At 42.8% G+C, this 20069-nt stretch overlaps 1 protein-coding gene across 1 annotated transcript; it reads left to right on the top strand.

The window, feature by feature from the left end:
* Positions 1-14802: 14802 nt before the first annotated feature.
* LOC147438364 (aspartic proteinase 39-like) lies at positions 14803-17881 on the top strand. The gene is made up of 11 exons (XM_086487663.1): positions 14803-14825; positions 14899-15231; positions 15376-15505; positions 15697-15929; positions 16134-16361; positions 16440-16593; positions 16670-16743; positions 16857-16965; positions 17186-17252; positions 17333-17404; positions 17475-17881. Exons 1-11 carry the CDS (start codon positions 14818-14820, stop codon positions 17642-17644), a joined length of 1578 nt encoding a protein of 525 aa, XP_086343789.1. The 5' UTR covers positions 14803-14817; the 3' UTR covers positions 17645-17881.
* Positions 17882-20069: the final 2188 nt, after the last annotated feature.

The following is a 20069-nucleotide window of genomic DNA, read 5'->3' as shown; positions in this document are numbered from 1 at the left end:
AGTAAAGATTCCTCTTCAGACAAACCCTATGGGAGAAGAAAACAAACAGGAAGGTCAACCTAAAGCCCAACCGGTGTCCATAAACAAGGTCGGGGATTACTGTGAAGGTGAGGAAGGTAATACAACCTTACCTGTCGAGTATCGGGATATAAAAATGATAGCTATCCTAGACAGTGGGGCGAGACTGGCGATTGCTACAAAGAAAATCTGGGAGAAATGGGGCCATCCAGCTCTCAGAAAGACGAGAATGAAATTGCAACTCGTAGATGGATATGTAGAGAGACCATTGGGAATCCTGGACCAAATAGTTATAACCTCGTGTGGAATTAACTATGAGCACACCTTTGCTGTGGTGGATTTCGGGAAAACGAACAACTTCGACATTATTTTGGGGCGACCTTTTATGCGTCAACTCAAAATGATACAAGATTGGGGGTACGACCAAATTTACCTAAGGCACGAAGGGCTAATAACGAAAATCAACATGAAGGATCATAGCTATAAAGACATTGCAAAAACACCAGTGCAAGAATTTAATTCAGCCACAGTAAATGAAAAAGAAATACCTGCATGGATGCAAACGAAAGCACATGTCTGGATATGTGGAGCATCTGATTGTGGAGACATAATCAAAGAGGAATGCGTATTGAAAAGATCTGTAGAAGATGAGGCTTATCTCCCAGAACCTTTCCCTGAACATTTATTTGAGCCATTTGGGTGGACTCAAATATTGTCAACCTTGGACGTATGTGTTAACAAATGCACGTCTACAAAATTTTGTGATGATGAAGGATACGACCTAGTAACGTTGCAAATCGCTAGCGTCATCCTTGAGTCAGGATCAAAGAGCGAGGAACAAGAAGAACTACCACGTGAGACTGAGTGTAAAAGAATAATTGATGAGATATCTATAGTGAACGATAAGAATCGAACAGAGGAGGAATTCACAGATTCACTAAGCGGTGACCTTCCATCAATGGGTGATGAAATCCAAATGATAGATGCTGATGATGAAAGATCAAGTGGATCAGAGACAAATAGGAAATACAGGTCGAGACAGGACAGGTTTTACGAGTTCCCTAACCAAAAACCTAGTCGATAAGAGCGGTATAAACCCAAGAGAACAAGAAAATCAAGAGCGAATAAGCATAATCTGATGCCTCTTGTCAATGAACAGAACGGGATATCTAAGCTTGTCAAAGCTGACGATTGTGTCAAAGACGAGGTCACTGGCCCGTTTATCAAAACTAAACCATGGAAAAACAACAAGAAGAACAGGCACGAAAAGCGAACGACTAAGTCACATAAAGGGGGGGAAACAGGGTCTGGGATTCCTAGAGCACGAGATGATATGCCCTTGAGGCCAATGATGGGGGCAAGAGTGTTTGCGAAATGGGGAATAGATTTTGTAGGACCGATTGCACCTCCTGGATATAAAACGCACGCTCAATACATTATTGTGGCAACAAATTATCTAACAAAATGGGTGGAAGCGAAAGCAACAACCAAAAATGATGCAAAAACGACAACACAGTTTTTGTATGAGAACATTTTCACCAGGTATGGCTTACCAATAGAGATAGTGAGCGATAGAGGGACTCACTTCATCAATGAAGTGATCGAATTCCTATTGGATGAATTCATGGTAATTCACAGGAAGTCAGCTCCCTATCACCCACAAGCTAACGGCCAAGCAGAAAGTACGAACAAGATTTTGGTGACAATTCTCACCAAAATTGTTAGCGAATCGAGAGCTGACTGGGATCAAAAGCTGCATTCAGCTTTATGGGTATATAGAGTAGCTTACAAAACATCAATCGAAATGACTCCATTCAACATGGTTTATGGAATTCAAGCGATTTTGCCACTTAAATTTCTTATCCCCACGCTTCGGGTCCCTAAAGAATTAGAATGGACGGGCCATGAATTATCCAATCAGGTAGATATCCTGAAAAAACTAGATGAAACTAAATTGAGAGCCGTTGCATCAATCTACGCGCAAAAACGAAACATGAAATCATTCTTTGATCAACATGTTATCAGCAAGGAAGTTGCTACGGGGGATTACGTCTTAATGTATACCCTGAAACAACATTCCTAGAAACTCAAAAAGCGAGGCAACAGACCCTATGTGATTCATGACATATCATCTAGCGGTGCCATTAAACTTGCGACATTAGAGGGAGAGGAGATGCCTAATTGGATTAGTGGTTGCAGACTAAGAAGTACAACCTACCACTAACCTTAGAGATGCTTGCCAAAATACACGCTGCAAAGGAGCGCAAGAACAAAGCAAAAGAGACAAAAGCTCAAGCGCGGGAGGAGGCCAGAATCAGGATTTTAAAACGAAAACAAAAATTACAACAACAAAGACGTCCTCAACCAGCAGATATGGCTCAAATTCCTCTTTCTATAATTCACACTGATGAGCAATGGGAAACAGGAATCGCTGTTCGCATCGATGTCAGACTTCCGCATGGAAGATATCAAGGAGCATTGATTAACACAGGAGCAAGAGTCAAGGTGGTCAACTTCTCCACTTACAAGATGCTTATAGATGAACCCCTAGTGCAATCCACACGTGATTTACAAGCTGCAAACGGGGCAACAATGCAAACACTGGGGATAGTAAACTTACCAATCAATATTGATGGAAATAGTTTTCCTCATCAATTTTTCGTAATGAAAGACAGAGAAATCAGAGAATCACTATGTTTGGGAGTTCCATGGATGAGAACGTACAATCGAGTTTACTGAATGGTCAAAACATGCGTTGATGTACATACACAACTCTAACACGTACATGACTCCATTCGCCAAAATAGATCACTCGTAGCTGAGTATCCCCATCAACAAAAAGCAACCAGCTCATCAGCCAAAAACACCAAAAAAGGCTGTTCGGAAAGATGGATAAAGAAAAACATGCCGAACAAACAGGGCCACATATGGCTACCCAAGGACAAACTCCCGACGAAAGCAACACCATATCAAAGACCTTCAGGAGTTATTCCAGAGTGGAAATGGCAACCAAAACTGGAGAAAACCAAAGACTCGGCGACAAAGCTCGAAGAGAAGCCAAAAACTCAAAACAGGAAGCCTGAACTACCAAAGTGGCACTGGAAACCTATGAAAATTCAAGAAACTAAAGTCGAATCTGTAAAGATGCAACAAACCGCATACAAATGGGTTCCAAAAATAGTTGCCATCAACCAACAATCAGGGAAAGAGCAATTCGACTGCAAGCTCTTCTGTTCCATACATAGCTACCCTCATCATCACAAGCCACTGAAAACTACATTCAGTCCCCGCATCTTGCACAGCACCTTGTTATCCAACACATTGTCTCAAACATGAGAATAGGGCCACATTACACGGCCATGCATAGACACAGATTTCAAAACCCATGGACATGCACCCAACCTTCGTCCAGGACGCCTCAGTCTAGGAAGGGGGGAGTAACTGATGAATCTAGCAGCAGTCAGGACCATTAACACCAGAATGGTAACCTAACAGGACATAAAAGTGTCCTTTCAGGGTTTTGGGAAAAATTTCCAAAACCATAGTAGATCCAATCATTTTGAAAAATCCTTTCATGAGCTTATAGTTCAATAACTACTACATATGGAAAAAATGAGAAACTTGTAATTTTTCTCATCCCTTGGTCACTACAAGCCTCCAAAGTTGATGGACAAGTGCATTTTGCCCAAAACAGCAATTTCTTACGGTTGATTGCATATAAATAAGAGAGGGGATTTTTGTAGGACATGAGATAAAATGCCCCGTTAACTTCAATGGGTTGGTGAACAAAACATATGGTTGCTTTTACCTCACTAATTTTTTTTTGGGCAAAAAAAATAGGTACAAAAAAGTTGCATTTTTGCCATTCTATGGACCTATCATCAAAGTTTCTATAGTCACGCTCAATACAGATACTATATACATGTTTTCTTAGTTCCCTTTGGGCCTTTGGATTCAAAAGGAGCCATGGAGCATGTCAAAAGGATAATGGATCTCTTACAATTGGAACCTTGGGGGCAATGATAAAGTGCTAAATACAGCAAACATGAAAAAACTGGGTTTAGCATTATGACCTCTAGAAACCCATAGAAACTACTCAATATCTAGCCAAGTTTGTAGTCTATGATCAGATATGGTTACTACCTACAAAATACACACAATTGGCCTAAGAAACTAGCAATATTGAGAAAGTTATACTCGCTACTCTAAAATGTATCGTATTCTTCAGCAATCAAAAAACTCAACCATCATCATATACTATGCTATATAGCATATTAGGTCCCCCAAAATTCAAGCAAGATTAGCTTTATGTTATACATTACACTTACACAATCAAAATTGAATTTGGATATCAAGAAAGCCACCAAAAAAATCATAAAAGTGCTAATTTTGGCCAAAAAACAGGATTATGCAATTCTTGTAAATTGGTCATAACTTTCAATTTTAGCACTTAGCTCTCCCTACAAGCATCAAAACATATTGAGAACTATGAAGGCCTAACCTCTAGCCATCTAAACCTTACAAACATGAAGTTTAGAGTGGTATAGTTGCCAAAAATTGAAAAAAAAACCAAAAACAGGACCCGTTTTTTCACACGGTTTAGGTTCAAAAATGTTGTGCAAGAGTAAGGTTAATGGTGACATTGATACTCCAAAAAAAATGCTAAGTTTTTTTCAGCTCATAAGGCAAATTTGTGGATATATAGCACTTAGAAATTCATTTTCATACTCTTCAAATAATTCAAGCAAAATGGTCACTTAACAGGACACAAAAGTGTCCTGTTACCATTCTAGTGTGAAGGGATCCAACGTGTATATATGTACATAATGTGTGTGTTTTTTCATTATTTAGAGTTCAATTTCGAACATATTTGATCAAAATCTGGCATTTCTAGCGTTTTTATCATCCGACCAGTATAATAATGAGCTGTAATGACAAAATCCGGAGCATTGGGATGCTTCTAGTGAAAATATATGCTTAGGGGTGAGTATAATAATTTTTGGCTAATTTTTGCCAGCTAATAAGTATTTTCAATTTATTTTATTTGATTCTCGTTAATAAAACATCAAAAATTAAAAAATATCCCTCACAAGTGTCGGAATCAAGTTCTGGAAGCAAACGCCGAAGTATCATGATAAGGTTATCAAGCATGGAAGATATGAAGCTAATCTGAAGAGGTCGAATTTCAGCCTTAATGATCATGCCTACATTTTGCCAAAATCGCATCAAATGGTCATACGACGCCGGAATGACAAGCGGTTCGACCCACAGGTGGTATGCAGATTATATCGGGATCAAAGGTAAGGAAAATCAGCCCTATGTCACGAAAACCTCAGGAAGATATAGGTCAGGTAGGCCAAATTCTAGCTTATTGTTCATTTTCACATTTTGAGAGAGAAGAAGAGAGATTCTTGACCTAGAGCGAGCTGCCACATTTCTACCCCGTACGGACGGTCGGAGCCAGCATTTCATACTAGATTTCACAGGTATGTTCCTTATCAAGTAAAGATTAAGTCTATTACGCATGCAAGCGCGAATCATTGCACAAACGGGCGAAGCGATCAAATCAAAGTCGGATCGGGTCAAATAGGTCAAGGGCCCTTAGAGGCATCGAAACAAAACTTTTTTTGAGCATAGAACACATCAATGTGCTCCCCACAAGGTCAGGAACAAAGCCATGTGATCAAATCTTAGTTTGGTGGTGGTACACCGATCGCGAATCTGCAAAACTTGGGACAGAATCTGCAAAAAACCTCCCCTCAGCCTCGCCTACAATCTGTAGGTGTCAAAAATGATTTTGGCCTCTGTGGTACGATCGCGATTGGTGCCCCCAAATGTAGGTTTTGCAACTTTTGATTTGGCCCAGGCTTGGAACTCAATTAAAGATACACTCTCTTGAATTTTCAAGGAAACTGCACAAATTTTGCTCATAGAATGGGCCTAATTTGTCAAACACAACCGAAACGGGAAAATTTGACCTACAACTACCAAAATCCGGTTAAAAATAATGATGGATAGTTTGAAGGGCATACCTGTCCGACTAAGAGTCAGTACAATTGTAGAAAACCTCGAATGGATCTCAGAATCTCCTACAAGTATAGATATGATCATTTCAGTCTCGAATGATCACACACAGGGGGAATTTTGGCTGAACCAATGCCAAAGACCAAAAGGTGACTTAGGGATGCTCAAATATCACATTGGCATCCAAAGAATGCCTGAAAAATGCACAAGTCTAGAAAATCTCCCAAGACGGGGTATAAAGTGCCTGATCAAGTCAAAATCAGACAGTGGAGTAGGCTGATGGTAGCAGCACATCATGGAAGCAGTGAAAGCTCTAAAACTAACTTCAACTAACTCCAAGCTCCAACCAAATTTCATCAGGAAAACCCAATATGGGTAGACTTAGTAAAATAAGGTCAAACATTGAAAAATTGCTCTAATTTGTTCATTTTAAGTCCAAACTTGGAAAAATCAACAGTGGGCTAGGCAGACATAGGGGTCCATGACCATCCAGTTTTCACCCAAAAAAGCCCAGGTACTACGATCGCGATCGGTGTACCTCAGCATCAGATTTTGACCAAAACCTAACAGATCCCTTGCACACATCTTGTTCAAGTCACCCACCAAGTTTCAAGCCATTTGGACATCAAAAACTCATGAAAAGTCAAAGTCTAGTCCAAAACTCCCTTGTAACCCAAAATTGGGACCTACAAACTCAAAAGTGGTTCAAATGAAACACAGAGTGGACCAAAATGACCCTCCAACTATCAGCAAACCACTCATGTGATCAAATCTAATTTTGGCCTCTGTACTACGATCGCGATCGGTGTACCTCAGGCCCAAATTGGCTCAGATTTTAATCAGTCATAGCTCTAGTCTTCCTAGTCCCACTGGTGAAATATGGACAAGAATGGATGAAATTTGTTCAAGTTATGATAAGTTTTAACTTTTGAACTGTTTTTTTACTAAAAGTCTAAATGCAACTGATTGCGAAAGGAAAATCCTGACAGCTTGTGATTCTACTGACACAGAATGCCTCGCCAAAAGAAAGAAAGGCAGTGGACATCAGCACCATATGAAGTGAATGAGCTCGCAACAAATGAAAAGGCTCACATCTCGGATGAAATACTAGCTCAGATCCCTGCTCACATTTTCATCTCGAAGTTTAGGGATGCTGATGGTGACATGGTAAAGACGACTATCATGCCACGGGAAATATGGAATCTCCACCGAAGGTCGGAGGTAATAGAGGCAGTGCGGGCTGTGCATTTGGAGCAGTTTTTCAGATTACAACCATGGGGAACAGATTACATGAGGGCCCACGAGCTCATGAGCTCGATACAATATGATGGGCAGGCAATGCTCACGAACAAGGATGGATCGAAGGTGAAAGTAAAGATCGCAAAAGAAATCATCAACGAAGCTTTGCATTTCCTTCCAGGGCAACACGACTTGCTGGCAAAGACAAAGTCACTGGATAACGAGAAGGCATTCGTCAAAGCAAAAGGAAACAAATACAAATACAGTGACATGATATACGGAGAGCTTGAATTACCGATGAGATTGATCTCTCAGCATTTCAGAGTACAAAAGCCTCCTCGCTACACCGAGCCAATCCTGCACATTGCCGTGGTCATGGCTCTAGCAACAGCCGAAAATAGAACCATTCGCTGCGACTATGGTTCTTACATTTTGGGAAACTTGGTCGAAGCAAATTTGAAAAGCTCGGCAAAAAACAAAAGCTACATGAACGCAGGGCCGATGCTAACAAGAATAGCATACCAAGCTTTGGGAATGATTGAAGATCTGTCAGCTGCCAGTTCTCAAACGGCCCTAATTCAGAAAGCAAAGCTGGTTGCTCATTCAGTAAGGACGACCCCTGGCGCGACATCATCACACTCAGCCAATACATCCAACAAAAGCTCGAGTGATGAAGAAAAGACGGATACTGACGAGGAAGGAAACTCTCAAGGGTCGAAAGACAAAGGGCCATCGGAGTTTGAAGAAAGCGAGGAGGAAGACTCCACAAAGCCGCTCCAGAGAAAAGGGAGGGAAAGAAGTGCAGTACCGCAGTCTGACCTTCAAAAAGCATATGTAGAAGCCCAACAAAGAGTCGAGGAAAGAAGGACCAAGTTACGGGCTGACAAACAGGCAAGAGCTGCTGCAACACAACAAACACAAAAATGAAGATTCGAGAAGTAAAGACAAGAAAGAATAGAAAATGCAGCTCGCATACGGGCTGAAAAGCAAAGGTTAGAGGCAGAACAAAAGGATGCAAAAGTGGACATTTCTTCGTTGTCCACTGAAGGAACGAAGGAAAAAGAGGCAGCTGATGATACAAACCAAGCAAAGCAGCTAAAGAAGACTCAAAGAGAGAGGAATGTGGAAGCACGACGGGCGGCGGATCTGACCCGCCAAAGAATCATCAAGATTTTAAAGAAAGGAAAAGCGAAAGCATCTGCTTCACAACGAGGGGAAGATGCTTCCAAAAAGAGGCATGTACGAGAAGAAGCAAGCTCGCCTCCTCCCTCGTCTAAATCATCACCTCCTCCCTCGCCTAAATCATCACCTCCTCCCTCGCCGAAATCTCCTCCTCCTCCTCCTTCTCCATCAAACAAAAAACCGCCACCTCCTCCTCCTCCTCCTTCAACCTCGCAAAAGGAGTTTATACCTCCTACGGAAGCAATTGGTTACCACGAAGCCTGCCAAGCTGTTTTGCTGGTTTTGATTACAGGCAAACTTTAAAGGAATTAGAAAGAGAGTTCCAGTGCCAGCATGTGGTGCTGAGAGAAAAGGAAAAGAAGATACAGGAGGCCCAACAAAAGCAAGCATATGGGCAAGAGGAGTTAGAGAGCCTGAGGGCGCGACTGGAACTCACAACGGAGGAAAGAGACATTGAGCGACAGTAGGCTCAGTCTCTGATCAGAGATTTGGTGGACGTTAGGACAGATTTGACCGCCAAAGAAAAAGAATGCCAAGAATTGACGGCAAGGGTACAGAAAGCAACGGAGCAGCTTGCTTACGAGAGTGCAAGGTTTCAGAGAGTTAACAATTCGTACAACACTGTCAAAAGCACTCTGACAACCTTGATGGCAAACCAGGAACCTGTTGGAGCATTGGTCTCCACATCGGACAATGCCACACCAGTGAACACCATAGCGGCACTGAAATCGGAGCTAGAGCAAGAAAAGCTTCAAAGACAGCTGCTCTTATCAGGAATGATAGCCCAGACGGTGGCAAATCAGCAAAAGATAAAAGAATTGGAGCAGCAGCTAGCACAAGCAAGCGCCGAATTAGAGACTCAGAAGCAAATCGGTGACACACTGCTGAAGAAAAGGAAGATATGACTTTTCAACAACAAACTAGAGCAGACAAAGCCCAGAGTCAACCGCAATTGTTGCCCAGACAACAAGTGCCTGATTTGCCTGAAACATCACACCAAGGGGAACAAGAGCACGAATTTGCAGAGCCAGATCAGGATATTAGAGATGAGCTCACTGAGAGCATTAAGGACATGCTAGAGGGACAAGCAAAGGATTACATGCTCTATGAAAAGAAGATAATGGAGTTAGCGGCCCTGGCCTACTTACATCCAGAAGAGTAGGTGGAAGGGTTTGGCCATGAGTACCTACCATTTCCTCTGTTATGCCATGAAGCAATTCTGTGGAAGGAAAGATGTGGCCAGCCTTGCCACGAGACAAAGATGGGGGTTACAAAGGCATTGCACTGACAACGGAAGAAGCCCAGATGCTTGTCGACAACCACCCAAAGTGGAGGCAGAAGTGGTTGGACAAACGGCCACACGATCTAACTAACTACCACAACGCTCCTTAGCATATACAAATAGATCTTACTTTCTGCCCAGTCCCTAGAAGACGCACGTGGAGGGATTTTGCCACATGGAAAGGCTCAAGGTAGCAAAAGTTGAACTACCCAGTCTTGACAGCGCAGTAGCCTCCTACAGTAGCCTACGTGGTCAACACGTTGAATTCGACAGTCGCCTTGCTACAGGATGTCCTCGACGTGGCTTGCCAAATGCTAGTAAAGATAGCCCGGATGATCATCACCTGCATCCAGGTGTTTAAAGGCACTGAAGGCGACGATCATCCGTGGAATATGTTCTTGGAAAGGCACAGAGGGATCTGCTGGGATCTCCAGGATTCGCCACCATGACACATTTTGATGGCAATGTACTCCAGGCTAATGTACCTGCCTTCACACTACTTGCAGACATTCGAAGAGGCCTTCGTCAGAGGGTTCTTCGAAATCGATTCAAGGCTCTTCCATCCCATGGCGAAGGACCTCAAGGCACGGTACGATACATACCAACACACGTTAAGTGAAAATCCTTTCAGACAACATCAAGAAGCCCTGGAAGCTGTCCTTCGAACAAGAAGCTTTTCAGCAACACTTGCTTCATTGGAGCCACATCAACGGCCAAAGCACTGAACATGCACAAGGGCGTGCAAGGATAAGGAAGGGGGGAGTGTTTAACGAACGAAGCGACAAGCGGCCGTTTCCAGAGAAGGGTCATATTTTTATGAGAAACCTTTGTAAAATTCTTTTGTAAGAGAGCATCTCTAAGCCGAGAACTTGTCAAAGGATTTATGATTATTCTTCTGGGAGCAATTGTATATTAGAGAGCCAGTTAGAAGTTTAGGAGCTTTTGGCCGGACAAGCCATTTGTAAAGACCTAAACTATAAAGGTCATTTTTTGTAAGTTTGAACATTATCTTTTTGATGGGAAACTGAGAAGACAACGTACGTTTGAGAGCTCCTTCTTGCTCCAACTTATAATCTTCGCCATTGTGGCTATGGTAATCCAAATTCAGATTCGTTTATTGCATTGTGTTCCTCTTATCTTGCTCTTCCATTCAAGTGTAATCATTCAAGATTCGGTGTAGGTTTTTAACTACGAGTTTGAGACCTTAAATCGCCGTTTTGAGTGTCTATATGCATATTTTATGTTGGTTTGACCCTAGGAGAGGCTTTAGGGACCCTAAAATGACCCATTAGGATCACCTATTCGCTGTTTTTGCTGACTTTGGGATGAACGATCGCGATCTTTGTATCTCTCCAGAATGCTGTGACAGTGATAGGATACGATCCTGATAGTCCCCTGTAGCTTCCCTTCAACTACGAGTTTGAGACCTTAAATCGCCGTTTTGAGTGTCTATATGCATATTTTATGTTGGTTTGACCCTAGGAGAGGCTTTAGGGACCCTAAAATGACCCATTAGGATCACCTATTCGCTATTTTTGCTGACTTTGGGACGAACGATCGCGATCTTTGTATCTCTCCAGAATGCTGTGACAGTGATAGGATACGATCCTGATAGTCCCCTGTAGCTTCCCTTCAAGTTTCGTGCGATTCCGAATAGATTTGCATGGTAGACGGGCGTGATGACTGTAGAGCTGTGTAGAAGGACATAGTTAGATTACTTGGCGATAGTGCGTTTGATTTGCTTGTAGAGTTAGTAGATGCATCTCATCGAGTTCACTTCATTAGGATTGACACCCTAGTGAGTTTCCATGCCTCATCATGGTCGCTTCCGTTGTATTGATAAATATGTTGATGCTTGAGAGCTATGCTATGGATGTCCATCGCGGCGACCTGCAAACAAACTCTCTCCCCATTGGTGTTCTAAGTTGTAGTTATGCCGCCCGGAGTTACGCGTGGCCGAAAGCCAACGACTAGGTTTTGTGGCAAAGCACAGTGAGTTAGTACCATTTCTGAAGAATCGGAGCAAGGCTCTGACACAAAATAGGAGCCTGGGAATGAAACTGGCACTCCTCTAGGGCATGGTACTGCTGAGAAGGCAAGGGACTCTCAGCACTCCAATCATTCCAGGCGACGATGGGCTGAACGTGAGCAACGCGGAACTAGGTCTCAGGGGTCTAGGTCCACAAATAAGCACACCAAAAGTAAGGGAACCAAGGGAAATCACCGTTGAACAGAGAAGAAGCCAGCTAAAGATACTGGTACTGGTACTAAGTCTGAAACATAGGAAGAGGGTCATTGATTCATTCAATGGTGATTTGATGTTGAGGTTCGCCCTTTTGACTGTTATTCTGTGGTATTTGATACCTGAGGTACACCCTTTGACAACTATTTAGTGCATCACTTGAGAAATATTTGACTGAGGTTTTGCCCTTTGAATAGTGTAAAAGGTGATTGCTTTTCACTATTGTCATGCTCTTCTTTTTTTTGTTAGAGCACCTGCTAACAAAGATCTCTTTCAATTTCGTAGATATTTTTGGATATATGGATTGCACTTATCTTTTTGGTTTCCTCTTTCAAGATATTATGATGAGCAGTATAAATTTTCTCTAAGTACTTTACTTGATCCGACATATATCGTGTGGAGATTTGCCTTACCTCCACACAAATTTTGAAGATTCCTAGTTTTTTCTATTTTTTGCACAACTGAGGGCAATTGCTTTCCTATTGGAAAGAATTGTTATCACTTTTGGACATTTTATCAATTTTACTTATGTTTTATTCTCAAAAACCATTCAAAGGAAGTAATGCAAAGTTTAATAAAAAACCAATCGCTTCTATTTTTGGGTGCATGCATGAAGAGAGAAAGAGAATCCTGAAATCATATCTTCGTGTGCATAGCATTTTTTTAGCAGGAATCAGCTTCTTGACTCTTCACGAGGAAGACGGGCGCTCTGAGAGTATCTTCACCAAGGGACCTTGAAGTTTTACCCCCCTTTTGAAGCTAACGGAGTTATTAGAATCTCCATCTAAGCAAAGGTGCAACAGATACACTTTTGCCCTCTTTTATGCTAATTTTCTCTTGTAATCGTGGTATACACTCTCTTGATTGCATAGCTTATGCTCTCTTATCTTTCATATATTTATACTATTATAATTCATGCTTGGTACCCAATATGGTGTCTTGTGTTTTGATTCTTATTTATGTTGCTCTCTTTGTGTGTTGTGATTATCCAATCAATCGTTTTGCTGAATTTATTTTTTATTTAATGAATCAAAATTGTGTTGAAAGTGTTGGGAAGATTTGAGGAAGCCAACAATCTATATGCCACCTTTGGAGATCGAGCTGTGCCACGAGTCTACAACTTGCTCTCCGAACGTGCGCCAGGTTTCTTTGTGTGTGTGTGTGTGTGTGTGTGTGTGTGTGTGTGTGTGAGAGAGAGAGAGAGAGAGAGAGAGAGAGAGAGAGAGAGAGACGATGACAATCAAGGCTTTTTGGCAACGAAGGTGTGGGTAGTACTGAGTATTTTTCCCAGGATGCCGATGGATCAACTAACGTCTCAGGGAAGCTCTGTGGGCTAAAACCTAAGAAACATGGTTTCCATGTCCATGCTCTTGGGGATAGAACAAATGGATGCGTGTCCACAGGTGGGCACTTCAACCCGAAGGGCATGGAGCATGGAGTTAGACATGTTGGAGATCTTGGCAATGTGACTATTGGGGATGACGGTTGTGTGGACACCTCTATGACAGACTCAAAGATTCCACTTATAGGGGAGAATTCCATAATAGGTCGTGTCGTTGTAGTCCATGCAGACGAAGATGATCTAGGCACAGGTGGCCATGAGTTGAGCAAGACCACCGGCAATGCAGGTGGTAGGCTTGATTGTGGTTATCAATCTTCAAGTGGCAGCTTAAGTGGCAGTTGGAATAACAATGATGGGACTCTTAGCAGCTTAAGTCTTGGTAGTCATTGTAAGCCGCATTATAGTTAGAGGCATGCACATCAAGTAAAATGTTACCAATAAAAGGAAAAGAGGTTGCGTATGCTACTAAATTTTTAGTAATGGGCCATGACTTTAGCCCAAGGGTGCGTAGGAGACTCTTAGTGAACTTTTCTGTGTTTTTGGTTGCCGTTGTATGGATCTCTAATCAAATGGTGAACTGTGCAAGAGAGAGAGAGAGAGAGAGGGGAGAGAGGGGGGGGGGGGCTCCCATTCGAGCCTGCTCTGATTTTGTGTTGTGTGTGGAGAGAGAGAGAGAGAGAGAGAGAGAGAGAGAGAGAGAGAGAGAGAGAGAGAGAGAGATTGGCCTTGGCCTTTGACATCAAGGCGCATGAGAGGAGGGGTTTCACACTAGTCACATGTCAACTAGCGTATGTGTGTGTGTGTTTGAGAGAGAGAGAGAGAGAGAGAGAGAGAGAGAGAGAGAGAGAGAGAATCATTCGATAAGGAGCTGAGTTAGTTGGCACTCTACCAATTGTAAAGTTCACTCTCTGCCAGTGAGAGGATTGCCTTGAGGCTTGCATAGAGCAATGCAAGATCAACGATTGGAAAATTCACATTTGAAGGATTTTAAGAGATTAGAGACACTCAAGGTTGAGTATTGGTATACTTTTCAACAAATCATGGCAGGACACATATGCAAAATTCCAAGCATATTCCAAATGTTTGGCCCTCTTTTGGGGGTGGGTATGTCCACTTTTTGGGGGTAAGTACCACTAATGGTCCCTTTACCCTCATCACAAATTATCTGCCTCCTTAGAGATGAACATAGGATGGCAAGACAAGATATCATGCGAAGGGAACCCATTACTTAATTCAATCCCAAGAGACCTCAAATTGAGCCACACACACAAATGGGGGGGGGGGGGGGGGGGGGACTAAATTCCATGATTCAGAGGAGTGTGTTGGAGCTTGGCATGACCTACCATGGAGAAAGTAGTTATAGCGATGGTGGATGTACAAGCGTATAAAGAGATGTCTAAAAGCTCACATCCGAATCATAGGCTTCTTTTTGGCCGCAGCAACGCGCGGGTCAGATACTAGTATTTATCGGGCTCGGACAACGCGGAAATGCCGATGTAGGTTCTTTCGTATTTTTAGCGGCTGCAGGCTTCGTCTTGAGTTTTGACTCCGGTCGCTTTTTATGTAAAGGGTAACGCCACACATCGCAACAGCAGAGAGCCAGTCTGCTAGAAAACGCGCCCACCCTTGCATGACGATTCCTGCGCGTTTCCTCTTCCTTGCTCTCTTGGCCTTGTATCTCACCAGCGCCGCCGCCGCTGCTACCTCCGGCCACGCCACCCTTTTCGCTCTGCAACAGCACAAGTTCAATGGATCGCTATTCAAGCATGGCGGGAACCCCGTGAGCTTGGATCATTTGTCTCACCTGCAATGGCGAGACAGCAAACGACGTAGCAGAGTACTGTCTGAAGCTGATCCTGTCTCCTTCCGTTTAGGGGGCATCGCTGATCCCAACATAGCTGGGTAACTCTCTCTCTCTCTCTCTCTCTCTCTCTCTCTCTCTCTCTCTGTGTGTGTGTGTGTGTGTGTGTGTGTGTGTGTGTGTGTGCGCGCGCGCGCGTGTGCACGTTGAACAATACGTCTTCAATTGCTGGTGCGCCTTCGCAGGTTATACTTCACAGAAATTCAGTTAGGAAACCCTCCTTCCAAATACTATGTACAGGTGGACACCGGGAGTGATCTCTTGTGGGTAAACTGTGCGAACTGCAGAACTTGCTCGAGAACAACTGACCTGGGGGTAGGTTTTTTTGTGTGTGTGTGTGTGTGTGTGTGTGTGTGTGTGTGTGTGTGTGTGTGAGAGAGAGAGAGAGAGAGAGAGAGATTTTGGTAGCAAATAATAGAGGCTTAATCTTGGCGAATTGGGTTTGGTGTAGCAGGCCTCATTCACATTGTCAAGGGCCTAAGTTTTGGATAAAACTGTGTTTGTAGGTGCACCTCGCCCTTTATGATCCTGGTGCATCCTCAACAAGCTCAAGAGTACTATGCGGGGACAACTACTGCAATGCTGCCTCTAGTGGATGTCTTGCAGAAGAGGCTTGCGTTTATCAGCTTGGCTACGGGGATGGAAGCTCATCAGAAGGATTTTTTGTCAGGGATTCATTGCAGCTCAACATCGTAGCAAAAAACAGCTCTATCAATGCAAGCGCCATTGTGGCCTTTGGGTTAGTTTTATTGTGTTGTACTTTTGCCACAACTTTTGAGTTGTATCAAATCTGATGCTATGTTTGTCTACATCGCTCTTTGAAGCTCTTGTGTTGAAGTGAGCTTATGCTGTGTTCTACCATTGTCATGGTTTGTTATGATGTGTTTGTCTATGTAGCTCTTTTAAGCTCTAATGTTGAATGGATGTCACCAATATTGTGCAGTTGCGGGACAAGACAGGGTGGGGAGTTGCGCAGTTCAGATCAGGCTTTAGATGGAATTCTAGGTTTTGGGCAGTCGAGCCTATCGATTATTTCGCAACTTCGGAGCAAGAATGAGGCACCTGGAGTGTTTGCCCACTGCTTGGAAAATGATGGGGAAGGTGGAGGAATCCTTGTTATTGGCAAAGTGCAAGCGCCTGGACTTGTCTATACTCCTATTTTACAAAATACGTAAGTCAAACAACTTGATTCTTAACTTTCTGCATGCCTAGTTCAAATTGAACTCTAGTAATGTTTTGACCTGTGCAGACCTCATTACAATGTAGATTTAAAAAGCATCAGTGTCAAGGATGTATCTATCCCCATAGATTCCTCTGCTTCTCCTAATGGAGGCACGATTGTTGATAGCGGAACAACACTCACGTACCTCTCCGATGCAGCATATGAACCCCTACTCAAAGCAGTACGTATCACCTGAATCTCAGTGCCTACACTTCTTTTGAACGTGAAGGCTGACATTATGTGTGTTTTGGTCAAAGATTTTTGATGCCATGCCAGTGGGAACATCCAGATTCCGCTGGCAAGGAATGATCTGCGTGCCATATACTGAGAGGTAATGATGCTAATTATTTGTCTCTCAAAAGTCAAAACACTCTTTTCATACTAGCCTTTTCCTTGCCCACGTAAGGGTTCGTTGGCTAAAATTTGAAAAATGTGATTATGCAGTGTAGATGAAGTTTTCCCTACAGTTACTTTCACTTTTGATGGAGATGGGGCAGGCTCTGACATGATTATCAGGCCCTTGGAATACCTCATTCAAGTAGAGGGACAACCTGTATGGTCCTATGAACCCTCTTTTGAATTTCTAGCATGGTGTATTTGACTTGTATGCGCCCTCAAGACTTGGTCCAGTATTTTCCTCAGCTGTGTCGGCTGAAAGGATTGACCATGTCGTTTGCTTCTATGGTAGCATTGATCTATTAAGGCTGCTTGACTTCCAATTTGCATCTTATTCATGAAACTTTTGAGGAAATGACCGAACATTGATGATTCAGGGACAGGGCTGGTGTATAGGATTCCAAACAACCGGATCAAGTGCTTTGAACCTCAATATCTTGGGAGGTGCGGGCTTGCTGCGTGACTTAATATTTTAGTTTGGCTTTGCAGGCTATCTCAACTATTGGTGATCAATCTTCTTGCAGATCTTGTGTTGAAGGATAGGCTCGTGGTCTATGATTTGGAGCAGCAGCGCATTGGTTGGGTTGACTATGATTGTATGTGCCAAAGAAGCCTTGATTTCAAAGTTTGTGTTTGATGTATGAGCTAACGTCTTGTGTACAACAGGTGGCTCCAACGTCACAGTGTTGTCGTCAACAGGGCAAAGAACAAATGTTTTGTCCTCCACCATTCCCATGGGCAGTGCTGGATATAGCATGTTCCGATCCCCCTTAAGAAGTTTCCAGGCAATGCTGTGGTTATGTCTTACAACACTTCTGGTCTCTTTGTCATCTTAGGTACCTTAGGAAGGCTTTAGGAGAATACAGGCAAATGTTAGTAAGCGGCAGCATCTGTTTTTTGCACCATCAGTTTTCTAGAGTGGCCTGTGAAGTGACACAGACCCGAGTTACACAGATCTCATATGGCAATTGCTTAAATATTTGGCAAGGGTATGACCACAGGAGAGGGTGAGCTACCCATTGTTTACATATTTGTCAGTAGTAGACAGCATATTAGAAGGGTGGTTCTGATTATTCTCATATTTGTCAACAGTAGACAGCGTACTTAGAAGGATGGTTCTGATTTTTCTTTGATTGTATATTTTTCCAAAGATCCCTTGGCCCATATTCCAATGTGAGATACAAATTAAAATTGTAAATGAAGGCTTGTAACATCTGCCCTCTCCCTACTCATCACATGCAAAGCATCGACAGAGCTTTGCATGGCTGAACTATTCAAAGATAATTTAGTACGTCTCAATGGCTTGTATTTGTATACATGCAAATAGGATTAGTTTTCTTTCACAAGGTATGATCATTCTACACAAATAGAACAGTATTTCCCATATCTTACACAATTAGGATATTTGATGAGCACGGAGTCATAACTGAAAGTCTTCAGTGAAAGGGGCCATGGAATACAAATGTGCAAGTGCTTTTTGGCTCCAGAGCAACCATCAAAGGCTACTTAAAATAGTCTGAAGTCATGTTAAGCTATGTTTATATTTAGGTAATGGAGGCAACATTTGCTTGCTTGGACTACAATCATCATTCCAGTATAGGTGTAAGGCACGTCAACCTTTAGATTCCGTGAAGTTAATAATTTGGTACCAGGGACAACACAAACGGTGCCCTTAGTGTGGAAGACAAGATGAACAGTCGTGGTTGATGTCTGTATAAAGAAGGAAGAGTTCTTGCAGATCATGATTCTGTCAGTTTGTGCAGATGTAGTCTTCGGTAGAGAGTCAGTACAAAAGAGGCCAATGGGCAGAATACATCGCATGCCACTATTTGTACTACAAAATTGTGTACAATGCAACTTAAAAGCCAGTACCAGAACTGTATACAATGACCTCGAATCCTCCAAATATAAATATATAAAATAAGGGAGCCAGCAATTGTGAAAGGGCAATAGTTGGATATGGGACTGGCAGCACTTGCCCTCGATCTAGCAAAGAAAAAACAGGCTGAAGGATAGAGTGTGAAGAGACCAGAGAATAACAAGGGCTCAAGTACACCTTGGATGGAAGCACTGTAATGGACCACTCCACTTTATTATGTCTGATGCTTAATGCCTTTTTGAATTATTGGTTGGCTTGTGTTCGGCCTTGTGTGGCTTGGGATTGAGGAACATTGGCTACGGTAGAAGGGGGTATCTAGCTAGCGATGGTGCTACATGACCTTATCCAAAGTGGAGAAGAGCTACAGTAGCTCCTTGGCAAGATAAGGCGTGCTTGTGTGCTTGAGAGAGAGAGAGAGAGAGAGAGGAAGGAGTATTGCATCGTGGTTGAGTGACAGAATAGGGGCACTTGGTGTAGATGTATGGCTTCTTTTTTATGGTGGGTCTTCGTTTCTCATTGTCTCCACCTATGTAGGGGTTTGGGGATGTGCCATAGGTAGGTCTTGGGTCAACTTGCCCCTCAGATTGACGCTAAAGAGGTTTTGGGTTGACCCGTGGAGTATGCTACGCTTTACTTTTGGTACTGTTGTAGGGAGGTGCACTTGTGAGTTACGAAGGAAGAACACATCGATACTCTTACCACACCATCATCTTCATTCTCACAACACATCGATACTCTTACCACACATCATCATCTTCATTCTCACAACATTCCCAACTCTCATTAGCTGAAAGCTGATTCCCGAGTACGACTACAATAATTAGATAAAATTTCTAGCCTAGCCAAAGGTCCTACTAGATTTTCAATTCAACCTAGCTAAGAAATAACACGATTTGCAATGATACGCCATTTTGCTACTAAACTTGTGCGACCACTGCAATATAGTGCTCACTCTAACCAAGGAAGTTATCTCTAACATAGAGTGTTGAAACTATCTACACCTACCAAAGTTGTGCGGCCACTAACAAACAAGGAAGCTAACCCTAACGTAGAACGTGGAAACTATCTACACATACCACTACATTGGTTGTCTCAAGAGATGCATCGTGTGTGCATCGCAAGCTCTACCATTCCTATTCAATGACCTACACTACTTGGTACACAATGCATGCCGGTTCCTACCAATGCCATATGCTTGTTAGCTCAAATTCTCAATGCTCTCTCACCTAATGCAACATCGAATGATGTAGCTACTCCATGTGTGTACCAAGGACACAATGTGTATGCTAGTGGATTACCAAGTGTGCTTCCTACCCTATATTTACTATTATGCACAACCTCAAGCACAACCAAAGATTCATAAACATGCTTGATTAGCTACT

The sequence above is a fragment of the Adiantum capillus-veneris genome, chromosome 17 (genome assembly GCF_014529385.1).
Source record: "Adiantum capillus-veneris isolate H3 chromosome 17, ASM1452938v2, whole genome shotgun sequence".
NCBI lineage: Eukaryota > Viridiplantae > Streptophyta > Polypodiopsida > Polypodiales > Pteridaceae > Adiantum > Adiantum capillus-veneris.
The sequence above is the reverse complement of the archived record's forward strand: the minus strand, read 5'-3'. Positions and strand labels throughout refer to the sequence as shown.